The sequence below is a fragment of the Lytechinus pictus genome, chromosome 3 (genome assembly GCF_037042905.1).
Source record: "Lytechinus pictus isolate F3 Inbred chromosome 3, Lp3.0, whole genome shotgun sequence".
Taxonomy (NCBI): Eukaryota; Metazoa; Echinodermata; class Echinoidea; order Temnopleuroida; family Toxopneustidae; genus Lytechinus; species Lytechinus pictus.
Window position 1 is genome coordinate 26,044,255 of NC_087247.1, and position 12,599 is coordinate 26,056,853.

A 12,599-nucleotide genomic window follows, 5' to 3' on the forward strand; every position below is an offset into this window, starting at 1 on the left:
TGATATCTATGTCATGTTCAATTTCCTAGAAAGGAAACATGGTTTTGAGCTAGGAAGCCTTTACATAAATGCTCCCCAGAGAGTGGAGCATGTGCATACTTTGTGTGAGGAAATCCAGGGTCTGATGACCAGGTTAAAATGTATCTGTGAACCACCTTGAGTCACCGTCTTGATGTAATAAGTGTTGAATGTAATAAAATATTACATTTTAATTTATTCAATGTGTATTGAAGGTTTTTACGAAAAGAAAAAAAGTCATCTAATAATATACCTTGGTGAAGTGTTTTTTTTCCAAATTGATTAAAAGTATTACAAAAATATGATAGAGTAATTTACCAGCATATTGTTGATACATGTAGAGAGGAATATGAAACAAATACTGCACTTAGTGAAAAGTTGCCGCTTAAATAATTTGTCACAAGTTTATTCAAGTTGGAAATGTGTGCCAATATAATTAATATATGAGTTGTGTGTGCATCATGATAGGGCATTTTTCCATCATTATAATTGTAGCACTTGCCTATCAAATTTAGGATTTATGAAGTAAATTATAATGATTGTATATGAACCGTACTATTAAAATGCTAAAAACTGATATACATCTTTTGTATCCTGATATATTCCTTGTTCCTGTATTACAGATTGATAACCGGGGCTTGATAATCGTATACTTATATTGTGGATGTTTTGGAGGTATTTCATCCATCTTTGCATTTCTTTTGTTGCTGCTCTTGCTTTTAATTTTCAGTCTATCTATGTACACACTCTAAAAATAGATAAAACCAACATCAGTTAGTGCCCCTAGAGGACTACTACACCCTGAGGTGTTAAAATTACACCCTAGAGTGTGAACATAACACCAAAGAGTGTTAAAGCAACAACCAAATGTGTGGTTATGACACCCATGGTCCATGGGTGTTGAACTGACACTGAAAATTTAACACCAGAAGAGGAAGACAAAGATAAGTGGAAGAAAGAAGAGTCTTAAAAGAGAAAGATATCTGATAGAGAGAGAGAGAGAGGTCTGGGTTCTGCAACTCTTTGTTATTCAATAAGAGATTTAAAAAAATTACGTCATGTTTATATTGTCTTGCTCCACTCCGACCAACCCATACCTGGTGCTGCTCTTGATTATTTTTTTTCTCTATCATTTTCTGTTTTTATTATTCTTTCTGTACAATTTTGTTTTCTCATTGCCCTCTCTCTCCCCTTCTCCCTTTTAGCTGTATTTCTTGCGTTCTTTCGTCAAATCCTTGCTTCCTCTGCTAGTATTCAGCTGGCCCATGATCTCAAATGAATGGAGGGGGGGGGGGGTGTCCAGTCCCTACCCAAATGTCCACCCAAATAGACCAGGGGCCCGTTGCAGAAAGATCAAACGCAACTTAAAAATCTTGCGCAACTTGACTTTCAGCCAATGAAGCACCCGTATTCGGGACTTGCGCTTGATATTTTGACTTGCGTTTAAATGTAACTCTTTCTGCAACAGGCCCCAGTTCGGAGTTACCTCATGGGCAAGTTTGTATCCATTGACCTTTCATTTCTTCCAATAATTAATCGGATTAAATGATAAAAACAAAATACACGCACACAATCATTTTTCAGCTATCTCAATTTTCCGAAATGTGGTTCGTATCTAAAACTCAGCCGCGTCAGTTTGGAAATGCCCCTCCCCTTATTACGCCACTGTCGATATTCACGGGCATCACTGTCCAGGTCAGCTGTTGTGATAGAATTTCACATCAGACATTCATGGAATGCATCGCCCATAGTCGTGGTCTTCACAACATCCCTCCCACCGTCAGGTTCACGTACACCAAGTACCATCGCCAGTCACGTGACTTATTCTAACTGTAAGAACTAGAATTCAAATCAGTACCCAAAGACAGTACTGAAACTGAAAACAGCAGCAAATACAAACATTCACAATATTATACCGAGGTTCCTCGATACATCGGGAAAGTTCTAAGCTGACCTTTACGAAACGTTAAAAAAATAATTATGATAACAATAATAGATTCATAATAATAGGCCTATTGATGATGGTGATGAAGATGATTATGATGATGGTAATGATGTAGTGACCACGATGACGATGATAAACCAACAACAGCAATCGTCCCTGAATATAAACACATGTCTTGAGTGCCGGTGGGTTCTTTCCTTAACAAAGATGGGTCATTTTTATTATATATATTATTAATATCATTATTGATTGTTCTATACGGTATTTAGTTTGTTCGTTGCCATGACGTCCAGTCAACATCCACCCTCGTCTAAGATGAGGTTGGTTTGATGATGACGTTTCGAAAATGGCCTCTTTCGTATCTCCTCTCCCTCTCTTGCTCCCACTTTCTCAACTTCTCTCTCTCTCCCACACACACACACACCCACGCGCGTACACATTAAGTGCACGTTCTATCCCTCTCGCTTCACCAACACACAGAAATCCACACCCTCATCACTCCCTCACTCGCTGCATCTTTCTCCTCCATGACACGATTTGCGTATTGTATGTGATGATGGTAATGACATTTCGCTCCGGATGCGATGATGATGATGATACCAACATTGCGACTCCATGAGACGACACTCTTTAACTAATTGGATATACTGTATAACTTCAAATCTAACGATCAAACTCTTCTCGGGAGAATCTTGCACTGGATTAATCATATTATGCTTATTTTCACCTAACTTATACTTAATCATAGGCGAAACAACATGGCTATTATGGATAAATGTTTTTGTTGTGGATTGAGGAGTGGATCCATTTTGAGTGCAATTTATTGCATGGTAAGACCCGTTTTCTTTTCAGATTTATGCTGTTAGCATTGTTTTTAAACTATGATGCATTTGTTTTTATTATTCTTCTAACTTTCATCTTTTATCTGTTATATGTGTCTAATGAGGCAAATTTTTTTCTTGGAATTATTTCCTTCATAATATCCAACGTTGTTATCTTAAAACAAGTGCAATGGTTGTGATTTTTTTAATATTTATTTTGATTTGATAAAGTTGGTTTCTTCAATAAATTGTTTTTCTGAAAGTCGAATATATTCATATAATTAATTTGTGAGAAATTCAATAAGAATTAAGTTAATAACATGTTTATGTAATATTTATTAGCATTCATCTATATAGGTGAGTACAGACGTGCAGTTACTTATATGCTTCCATTAAAAAAGAGAGGTCCTTCTACAATAATTAATTGTGCATTATGCTTAGATATTTTGAATTTATAGACATTAAGTTTTTTGTCTCCCTAAATAATCAATAACTCTGATTAATTAATAAAAAATAATTTTCAATTTTTAATGCCGTCTAAATTTTAATGAAGTAGAGGATCTATATCAAACTATTAAGCCCAGTTTTTCAGACCATCCCTTCCAAGGTTGGCACGTTTCAAACACTGTGTTTTAAAACATGTTTTAAAACGCGTTTTAAAACACTCGTTTATTTTAAACAAGAAAAACATGTTTTAAAACACCGCATAGATTTGTGTGTCAAAAATTTGCATGGATGTGATTTTTATTTCTTAAGTGGTGTACTATTTTTTTCTAACTAAAACTTTTTCTCAACACCACTCTTTTTCTCTTTCTCTTTTCCCCTTTATTCCCCCCTTCTCATAATTTGAACCCTCACCAAAACTTGAATCTGTATTATTATTTGTACTTTTTTTAATGATCGAAAAAAGTATTGCCAATAATGTCCATAAAAAAAAAAAAAAAGTAAAAAGAAATTATGTAAGAAATAAAACAGTTAAGTAAACATTAAAAATATAAATTATGCATTTGATCAGAATTCCTCAATTAACAAAAAGAAGCAGTTCAAGGGCTTTAATTATTGACATAATTGATTAAAATGAAATAAAGCATATTGATTTAATGAAATTAAGCATTGAAACCCCATAGATTATAATCATTTTCTACCATTGTGCAAATTCCCGTCACCCCCTATAGATCGAAAGACTCAAAATACCCCGAGACTACATGTACATGTGTGAGGAATAAACTTATAAAATGTCAACTTACTTTGGTCTTCTCTTTTTTGTTCTTTTCAAGCATTCAATTTCCATGATTTAGTAATTTTGGGGAAATATGAACTTTCCTGTTGGAAATTCAGTTAAAAAAATTGTAGTCATCTCTTTATATACTTACTCCAAAAATGTATTTAAAACATCAAGAGCTTAAATCATACTGTATAGTTTGCATAATTGATTTACAGAAAATTGCATCATTCGTTGGAAAAAAATTAAAACGATTTATAACGTTTCAAAACAATAACAAACGTTTTATTTTTTTAACGTGTTTTATTACAACCCTGATCCCTCCATTATAACTCACCATTCTGCACATCCTCTTCGGATTTTTTTACCACTGCCTTGTGGTGTGTGTATATACATGTATATATTTTTAATATTGTTTTGGTATTTTGGGAATGTGGAATATGAATAAATCAAATCAATTCAAACCATTCTAGGGGAGATGCATATTATGGGATGGTGCTAGAGTTGTTCACTCAGTGTGATAAAGGAAAATAGTATTATAAGTCCTTGTAATAGTTGAGTCATATTTATAATCTGCTGCTGGGTGTCGTCTAATGCCTACCAGATTCCATTCCTCTTCATTTCTACCACTTGGAAATTTTCCTGGGTGGATATCACGGGTGACTCTGTACACGAACTGAAGCAAAAAAGATATCCCGAGAATTCGGCCTCATACTTCATCATCTGCGTCATGCCGCGAGTCGGAGCAGCCCCGGGGATGGAGGGATGGGAAAAATAGAATATTAACCTCCATGAAAAAGAATGCTAGGCAAAATGTTTATTATGAAAAATCATGATAATGAAATTATGATTGCTCTATCCAAGCAACATAATGCTAAACTCTTTGGATATACACAGCAAATTCATCGATGTAATATAACATTAGCAGAAGATGGAAGTGATCTCCTCATGGATTCAAGATGACCATTCTAACTTTACGTATAGAAACAGTGGATCACACTCAGTAGATGAAAATACACATATCTATATACACTAATAGCCCTATCATCTGACTCGGCTGTTTTCACTGGCGAGTGTTGACATCTAACTTGATTCAGAGTGACTTGCCCTTTCTCTTGAAGACCGAGATGCTAGAGGCTGGACTGGGTGTATCCTATCTGACATATAACCAGGGGGCCGTTTCATAAAGCTGATCGTAAGTTAAGAGCGACTTTAAGAACGACTGGTGATCCTTTCTTGTGGTAAGTGACGGTTCACCATTATGTTCATTAGTGATTATTTAGCGCTTAAGAAAGGTTCACCAGTCGTTCTTAAAGTCGCTCTTAACTTACGAACAGCTTTATGAAACACCCACCTGGATAACCAGACATACATGATAGGGCATGTGGAAAAGCTATAGCCCCTATAACCTACATTATGTAGTACATAAAAGAACATAATCGTTCATTCAATACCAATCAACACCCCCTTTTTCACTCTACCAGGATTCATGTCTATGCAGTCAACGAAAATTGAATTCGTACGAATATACGATTCTTCGTTTAATATTGATAATACAGTATTTCATTTAATGTCCCTACCTATTATAAAAAAAAAAGTGATATTTCAACTCGCTTTTCATAACATTATATTTGTCAATCTGGCTGATGTCAAGTCACCCTATTTTGTCCCTCTATTATAATTTTGAAGTCTATATCAAGATGGTTTCTGTATGATGCCAAATCTTCTACCATCTATAATTATAATGATTTAAGCGCATGGATCCTCAACATACATTCCTACGATCCGGTCTGACTGACATTACTCCTACCTGGCCTTGACCCGATACCGGGTGGGTGTTTCATGAAAGTTGTCAGCACTGACTAAATTGTCAGTGCTGACAATTTCAGTGAAATCCTCAGTTTTGATTGGCTGAAAGGCACTGGCCTCTGACTGTTACTATGGTAACTGTCGGAGAAAGACAACTTGTCAGTACTGACAACTTTCATGAAACACCCACCCGATTATACTGTCAATGGGAATTGATCGATAGTTGGTGTATGAAAACTATGAATGCCGGTGTGACCGAGGTTTAACTGCTCATGAGCATGATGGTTTGAACGTGATGGTTACATGGATGGCGGCTGTTATCTTTGTGAGAAGTCGAAGGCCTTCGACGATGATTGAATTGGTGGAATACCAAAGAGATGTATGTTCAACCCCACACATTAATGATGATCTTCTTACTCATCATTTATGATGAGTAAGAATGGACGATGAATACAAGTAGGAGTCTATTTCAAGATGGTTAATCATTTTTCTTTAAAGAGAATCTGACGACAAAAATGACGAAGAAGAAGATGATGATGATGTGGAAATTAGTTCATAATTTGTCGAGTAAAACGAAAATACAATAATGGAAATTTAAATGAATATCGAGGCCTTTATCATCAGTCAGGGCCCGCTTGGTGAAGGCAGTGTTATATGCGGGACATTTTTAACAAGCAAAGGTATTGAGAGTTGTAGAAATCCAGGGGCAACGGAACGTGGGGGGGGGGGGGGGGCTGAAGGGGATTCACCCCATACTTTTATGGTAACGTGTACAGAAACAAGGAAATTACCGTCAATTGTGACTTTCTTTGCATGCTCAGCCCTCTTAAAAGTCGTTTCTTTATAGTTGTCTTGAAAATAAATGACGTGGTTTCTTTTTTTAGTTTAAAATCAACTTTATCAATAGGCGCGATATATAGCTCGGTCTGACTGGTCTATATAATCCGGAAACCCGAGTTCGAAACCAAGCTTGAGCTCCAGGTCCCTCGAAGATGACGTTAATCAGTGGGTTCTCTGGTTACTTACTTCAGTAGCATCTATGTTTTCCTATATAATAGAAGTCAAGTAAAAAAAAAAGATATTCAACAAGTCAATCTTAAAGTTGATTAATCCGCTACGTTCAATCTGCATCTACATCTGCATCTGCACCACCTTTGATCTAACGTAGATGTGTACATATAGGAGTGTAATAGTGAATCATTACATGAAAGCGCCAATGGCAGGTCACATCGCTATACCTGGGTCCACTAGCGTACCTACGGGGGGGGGGCAGAGGGGGCAGTCTGCCCCCCTGACGAGCCACAACCCATGCAAAGGACGTATCACTGCCCCCCCTGACGAGCTTGAAATACCTTTTTTGCCCCCCTGACGAGCTTGAAGACCTTTATTGCCCCCCTGACGAGCTTGAAGCTTTTTTTTTTTTTTTGCTTGTCAAATTTTTTTCTGGTACGAAATCCTTCATTTGTGATTGAAGACCTTTTTTTTTTTTTTTTTGCTTGTCAATTTTTTGGGCGGACGGTTTTGCCCCCCCCTTGTGGAAAATCCTAGGTACGCCACTGCCTGGGTCCCGTTGCATAAAAGTCACTATTATGGTAACTTTGCATTCCAGTGGTAACTACCATGGTAACAATGTTCATCAGCCAATCAAAATCAAGGGCTCAATGAAAGTTACCATTGGAAGGCAAAGTTACCACAATGGTAACTTTTATGCAACGGGGCCCTGAATGATTTATGTAACTAGTCATCAAAACCAGAGTTACTTCTATACAGGTTATTTAAATATCTTGTCTGAACCAACCATTTTATCGGGATCCATTTCACTACATTAAAATAGAGAGAGAGAGATAATTCAAACAATTCAAATAAGTTCTTTCAGAGACAGCTTTTTTTTTCTCCCGTATAAGACATGTATAATTATCAATTTTGTATTTGTTTTACAGTTCTTGTCATAATGTATATCATATTGACATAATATATCTTTTCTTTTATTTTCTTTCTTGACAGATTTTCTCTGCAATTTCAGTTGCGCTTTCTGCATACTACGTCTACAGGCATGGAACACTGGGTAAGCTATCATCATCATCTTTTCACATGTCACCAGGGACAAACATCAAAATAATCTTCGTCCAATAGTGGCGGATCTAGGATGTTAGGGGCATCTCCCCCCCCCCTTGGGTTCCCTAAAAGGGAGGGGGATGAAATACCCCCATTGAAAGGGATGATAAAAATAACTCTGTGAAACAGATTTTGTTTGTTTGCTTCTTTTTTTATTGGGGGGGGGGTGTTTTCTTAGTATTAAAGATTGCAAGTCAAATTATTCAAAAGTAATACTTAAGGCCTAGTAGAACAATAAATATGATTAACTTTTATAAATGCTGAATCATGAGAGATCATTAAAGGAACAAAAATTATCCGTAAGATGGACTGACGCGTCTGAGCTCCAGAAATTTGTCGCATTTTTAATCCTCAGAAGCTTAATTTTGGGTGCATTTACTGTTTATGCAATGATTATTCCACACTTACAGAAATGAAAAGTGACTTAATTTACACCTTTTTTTTTTCTTACTCCCAGCAAATCCATGGGAGCGTTTCATCGACAATTTTGTCCCACAAGTTGTAGGATCTGACAATTTTCCGGAATTTTGATTGGCTGAGAAGTATAAGCGTTCGACAAGTCCTTTCATGAAATGCTTCCCTTGATCATCTCTAATATGAAATGGATCACTGTAAAAGAGAGAGAGAGAGAGAGAGATAACATGACCTGTTTGACAATAATAAATGTCATTCAGTATTCTGTATACATGTACTATATTACCATATAATAATTACTGCTTTGGAACACCACTTTTTTACACTGAAAAGTATTTCGGGGCAAATAAATCAATGTAAATACTCTTTATGTTTACTTTTCTTACACTCTCAGATGCTGGTGAGACGAGTGTCTTTGTCATCAACGCACTTGAACTCATTTTCTACATCACTATTCTCATGGTCTCAATTCTCCTTCTCTTTGCTATATTTCGGGTAAGCCCCTTTTTAACAATCTATCAACTATTATCAAATAGATATATATTTTTATGAATATATGCTCAGCCTTGTGGGTGTAAAACTGTTCACGGAAATAATATTTACATCTTAATTGTTACAATGACAGAGAGCAAGCCGGTCATTCTTCATATTGATCGAATATAACATGTAACCAAATTATTACACATGTTGATGTTATGACTGTGATGAATACTAGTATTTCACATTCTAACTAAAATTAACTTTTAAACATGCCATTTTTATTACAGGACGGATTCAAATTCTTCATCCCATTCATCATAGTGTTGGCCATCTTTGTTATCATACAAATCATCAGTCTTATCATCATTCTTTATAACATGGTAAGAATATTAATTCCATTAAAACAGAGTTTACTTTAAAATAAATCAATACATAGTATAGAAAGGAAGAGAAAGATAATCTTACCTTTATTTGTAATTTCTTAATATTTCTGTAGTTATAATTTACTTTGATATATCGAAGGAGAATCGCCCGGTCCTCGCAGGTTTTGTTGTTCAATTTCCATTCGTTCATAATCGGCAATATCTGTTGACTTTTTGCATGTTTTGGTGAGATTTTGATTAATTATAACGAAAATCTATAACTACTGTATAATAAACCTGAAAATGATACTGAGTGCGAGAACAACTGTGGCAATTATTGTCAAGGGAAATCGCAAGTTCGCCACTTAACAGTAATATGGCTCCTCCGATCTGACTGGTGTTCCCTCACTCACCCCCCTCGACTCAAGCTCCTCCCCTCCCTATCTGCCCCTACAAACCCAACATTTCAAGGGTATATAGGCTGGGGGAGGCGGTGGCACACTCTAATAATATTGGGTAAAAATGCTCCATGAAGGTAATGATGTGTCCAACAAACATTGGGCATTTCTTTTGGGCATTTTTTATTTATCCAGTGTGATGAAAATTTTGCCCATTAGTAAAGCTTTTTTTTATAACCTTACTGGACAATGTTCCCGCATTGGGTGAAATACTGCCCCAAAGTGGTTGGACACATAATTACCCTCGTGCTGGTTAAGATTTTACTCAATATTTTGTACAGTGCACTGAGTGCAAGTGCACCCTCCCGCTGAGGCAGAGGAGTTCCGACACTGGCAAGCAGAACGAAAATTGGACCCCTTCTTCTGCTTCCAACAGCTGATTTTCAAAACTTTAGTTCCACCTTCCCAAGATGTGCACCCCCATACAACTTTAGTTCCACCTCCCCGGCCCCATGCTCAAACCAGCCAACGCCCTTACCTTTCCGTCAATCCCTCTCCCTATATCTCACTCCACATCTCTCCCACACTCTCATGCTCTCTCACCGTCTCTCTCCCACTCTTCACTCTTTCAGATAGTGAATGGTTTCGACGGCATGGACTTCTTTTCCATCTTGTTCAACATCTTGTGTTTGATCATCAATGTAAGTTAAGAATAATCACAATGAGTTGCCTCTTCCATTATACAGTGCGTCCCAGAAAAAACGAAACCGAGATTTAGCGATGATTTATCATAGTTTTATCACAAATAAATATACAAATGACCTACCAATGTAAAGCTTAGAATCTCCTCTTTCATCTGATATTAATAAGTGGCAAAAAGAAGCTGCTGAAAACTGCTTATCTAATAAAAGAGAGCCAATGGAATAAATTAGAAAGTCAAAAGGGGCCTAAGCTTTCGATCCTAGCAGAATATTAATTAGATTATTCTCCTTCACGCATGAGTGAGCAAAAACAATTTGAAGAGGGGATACCAAAAAGTGATTTGGCGGGTTGTATCTAGCTTTCAAAAGGAAAACCACATTTTTAAAAAGTTCAATATCTGCTCTTCAATTTGATACCTCAATTACAGAAAATGATCAAGAAATAGGCTAGCGTTCAAACTCACTCGACACTCCGTTTTGTTTACGATCAGCCATGCATTAAATCTTCTGTTAACCATGCGATAGCTTCTGTGGGAAACCGGTGAAAACAGTTTATTTAATGAAATTATGGAAATTCAAGCCTTATTTCAAATAACCAGAACTTTGTTATTTCTTGACCATTTTCTGTAATTGAGGTATCAAATTAAAGAGCAGATATTGAACTTTTAAGACATGTGATTTTCTTTTTGAAATTCATATACCCCCCGCTAAATTAGTTTTTGGTATCCTTCCTTCAAATTGTTTTTGCTTATTCATGCGTGAATGAGAAATAATCTAAGTAATATCAGATGAAAGAGGAGATTCTAAGCTTTACATTGGAAGGTTATTTGTCTATTTTATTTTTGATTAAGTTATGATAAACCATCGCTAAATCTCGGGTTCGTTTTTTCTGGGACGCACTGTATAAATGGAAAAAATGTTAAATATTCGACAATAAATAATGTCACTTTATATCCGGCGACAAAGGGCTATTAGCAGTTCTATCTATATTTTGTTACTTTCTTTATTTTGGTAATTAGCTCATTCATTCATTCATTCATTCATTCATTCATTCATTCATTCATTCATTCATTCATTCATTCATGCATTCATGCATTTATTCATTCGTTCATTCATTCATTCATTCATTCATTCATTCATTCATTCATTCATTCATTCATTCGTTCATTCATTCATTCATTTATTCATTCATTCATTCCTTCATTTCCCCCTTTTTACAGTTTTATTTATTTATTTGTTTATCTGTTTATCTTTTCATTCATTGCTATTTATCTTTTTTCATATGCATGATAAACTCTGTAGAATAGAACAAACAAAGATTAGATCACATAACTCAAATGCAGTATAAGACAAACTTTGACCTAGTAGGAAAATAACGAAAATCCAAATACAATGATGGCGATTATAGACTGATGGGGTGTATCAAGGGCTTAATTTGGTTGAGTGCGTTTATTTCCAAATCCTCGAATTTTACTAAGATTTTGCTCTAATATGTTGCATAGATCCTCCATAAAACGAATGATAGTGTTTTTGTGATATATTTCTCAGGAGGTATAATCATAGGCATACGATAGCCATATGTGTTCGTTTTGAGATTTGATGCAAATGCATGGATAGTCTGTTTGTTTCCATACGAAATCACAAACACAAACAACTGTCAAGCCTATCAATTAAATCCTTTCATTTTCATATATATTTTTATATTCTATTTCTTTTCTCTTATAGATCTTTTGCGTTGTTTGTGTGACGTCATACTATCAGGTGACACGTGATAGCTACGATACAGGAACTCCCGCAGCCAATTATGCATAAGTCAAACTGCAGGGGCCCGTTTAATAAAACTTGTGATAGTAACAAATTTGCGATGACAGTTAAAAGCTACTGAAATCCTTCAATCTGGTTGGCTTATAGTAAATCTGTTTTATATATTTTGCATTTGTTTATGAAACGGGACCCTGATTATAGATATATTTAGTCCTCGTTCGGGAATGTTTATTCTTAATTTTCAAACATTTATCATTTTTAGCTCCGAGAAGTATCAATTTGACATTTTGGAGGGACTCCACTGATTATACACTTCAAAGCTTCAAATTGATACTATCAAATATGAAAATTATATAACATTATCTTATTATAGAAAAATTGGTCTCTACTATATACGGGGTTAATAGTTCAGCTTTATTGGCTAAACTATGGTTTAGCTCGAAGATTTAAAATGACCAATTATAGAAAAATATCATGTAACAGCATTCATTTGCATAATAAAATGACAAGTACAGGAATTTTTCTTTGTACAAAACATGACACTGTCAGG

General features: G+C 35.7%; 1 protein-coding gene across 1 annotated transcript; it reads left to right on the forward strand.

Moving 5' to 3' along the window:
• The first annotated feature begins 2,558 nt into the window (after positions 1–2,558).
• LOC129256429 (uncharacterized) lies at positions 2,559–12,599 on the forward strand. The gene is made up of 6 exons (XM_054894636.2): positions 2,559–2,793; positions 7,820–7,880; positions 8,739–8,839; positions 9,112–9,204; positions 10,217–10,285; positions 12,011–12,599. Exons 1-6 carry the CDS (start codon positions 2,722–2,724, stop codon positions 12,095–12,097), a joined length of 483 nt encoding a protein of 160 aa, XP_054750611.2. The 5' UTR covers positions 2,559–2,721; the 3' UTR covers positions 12,098–12,599.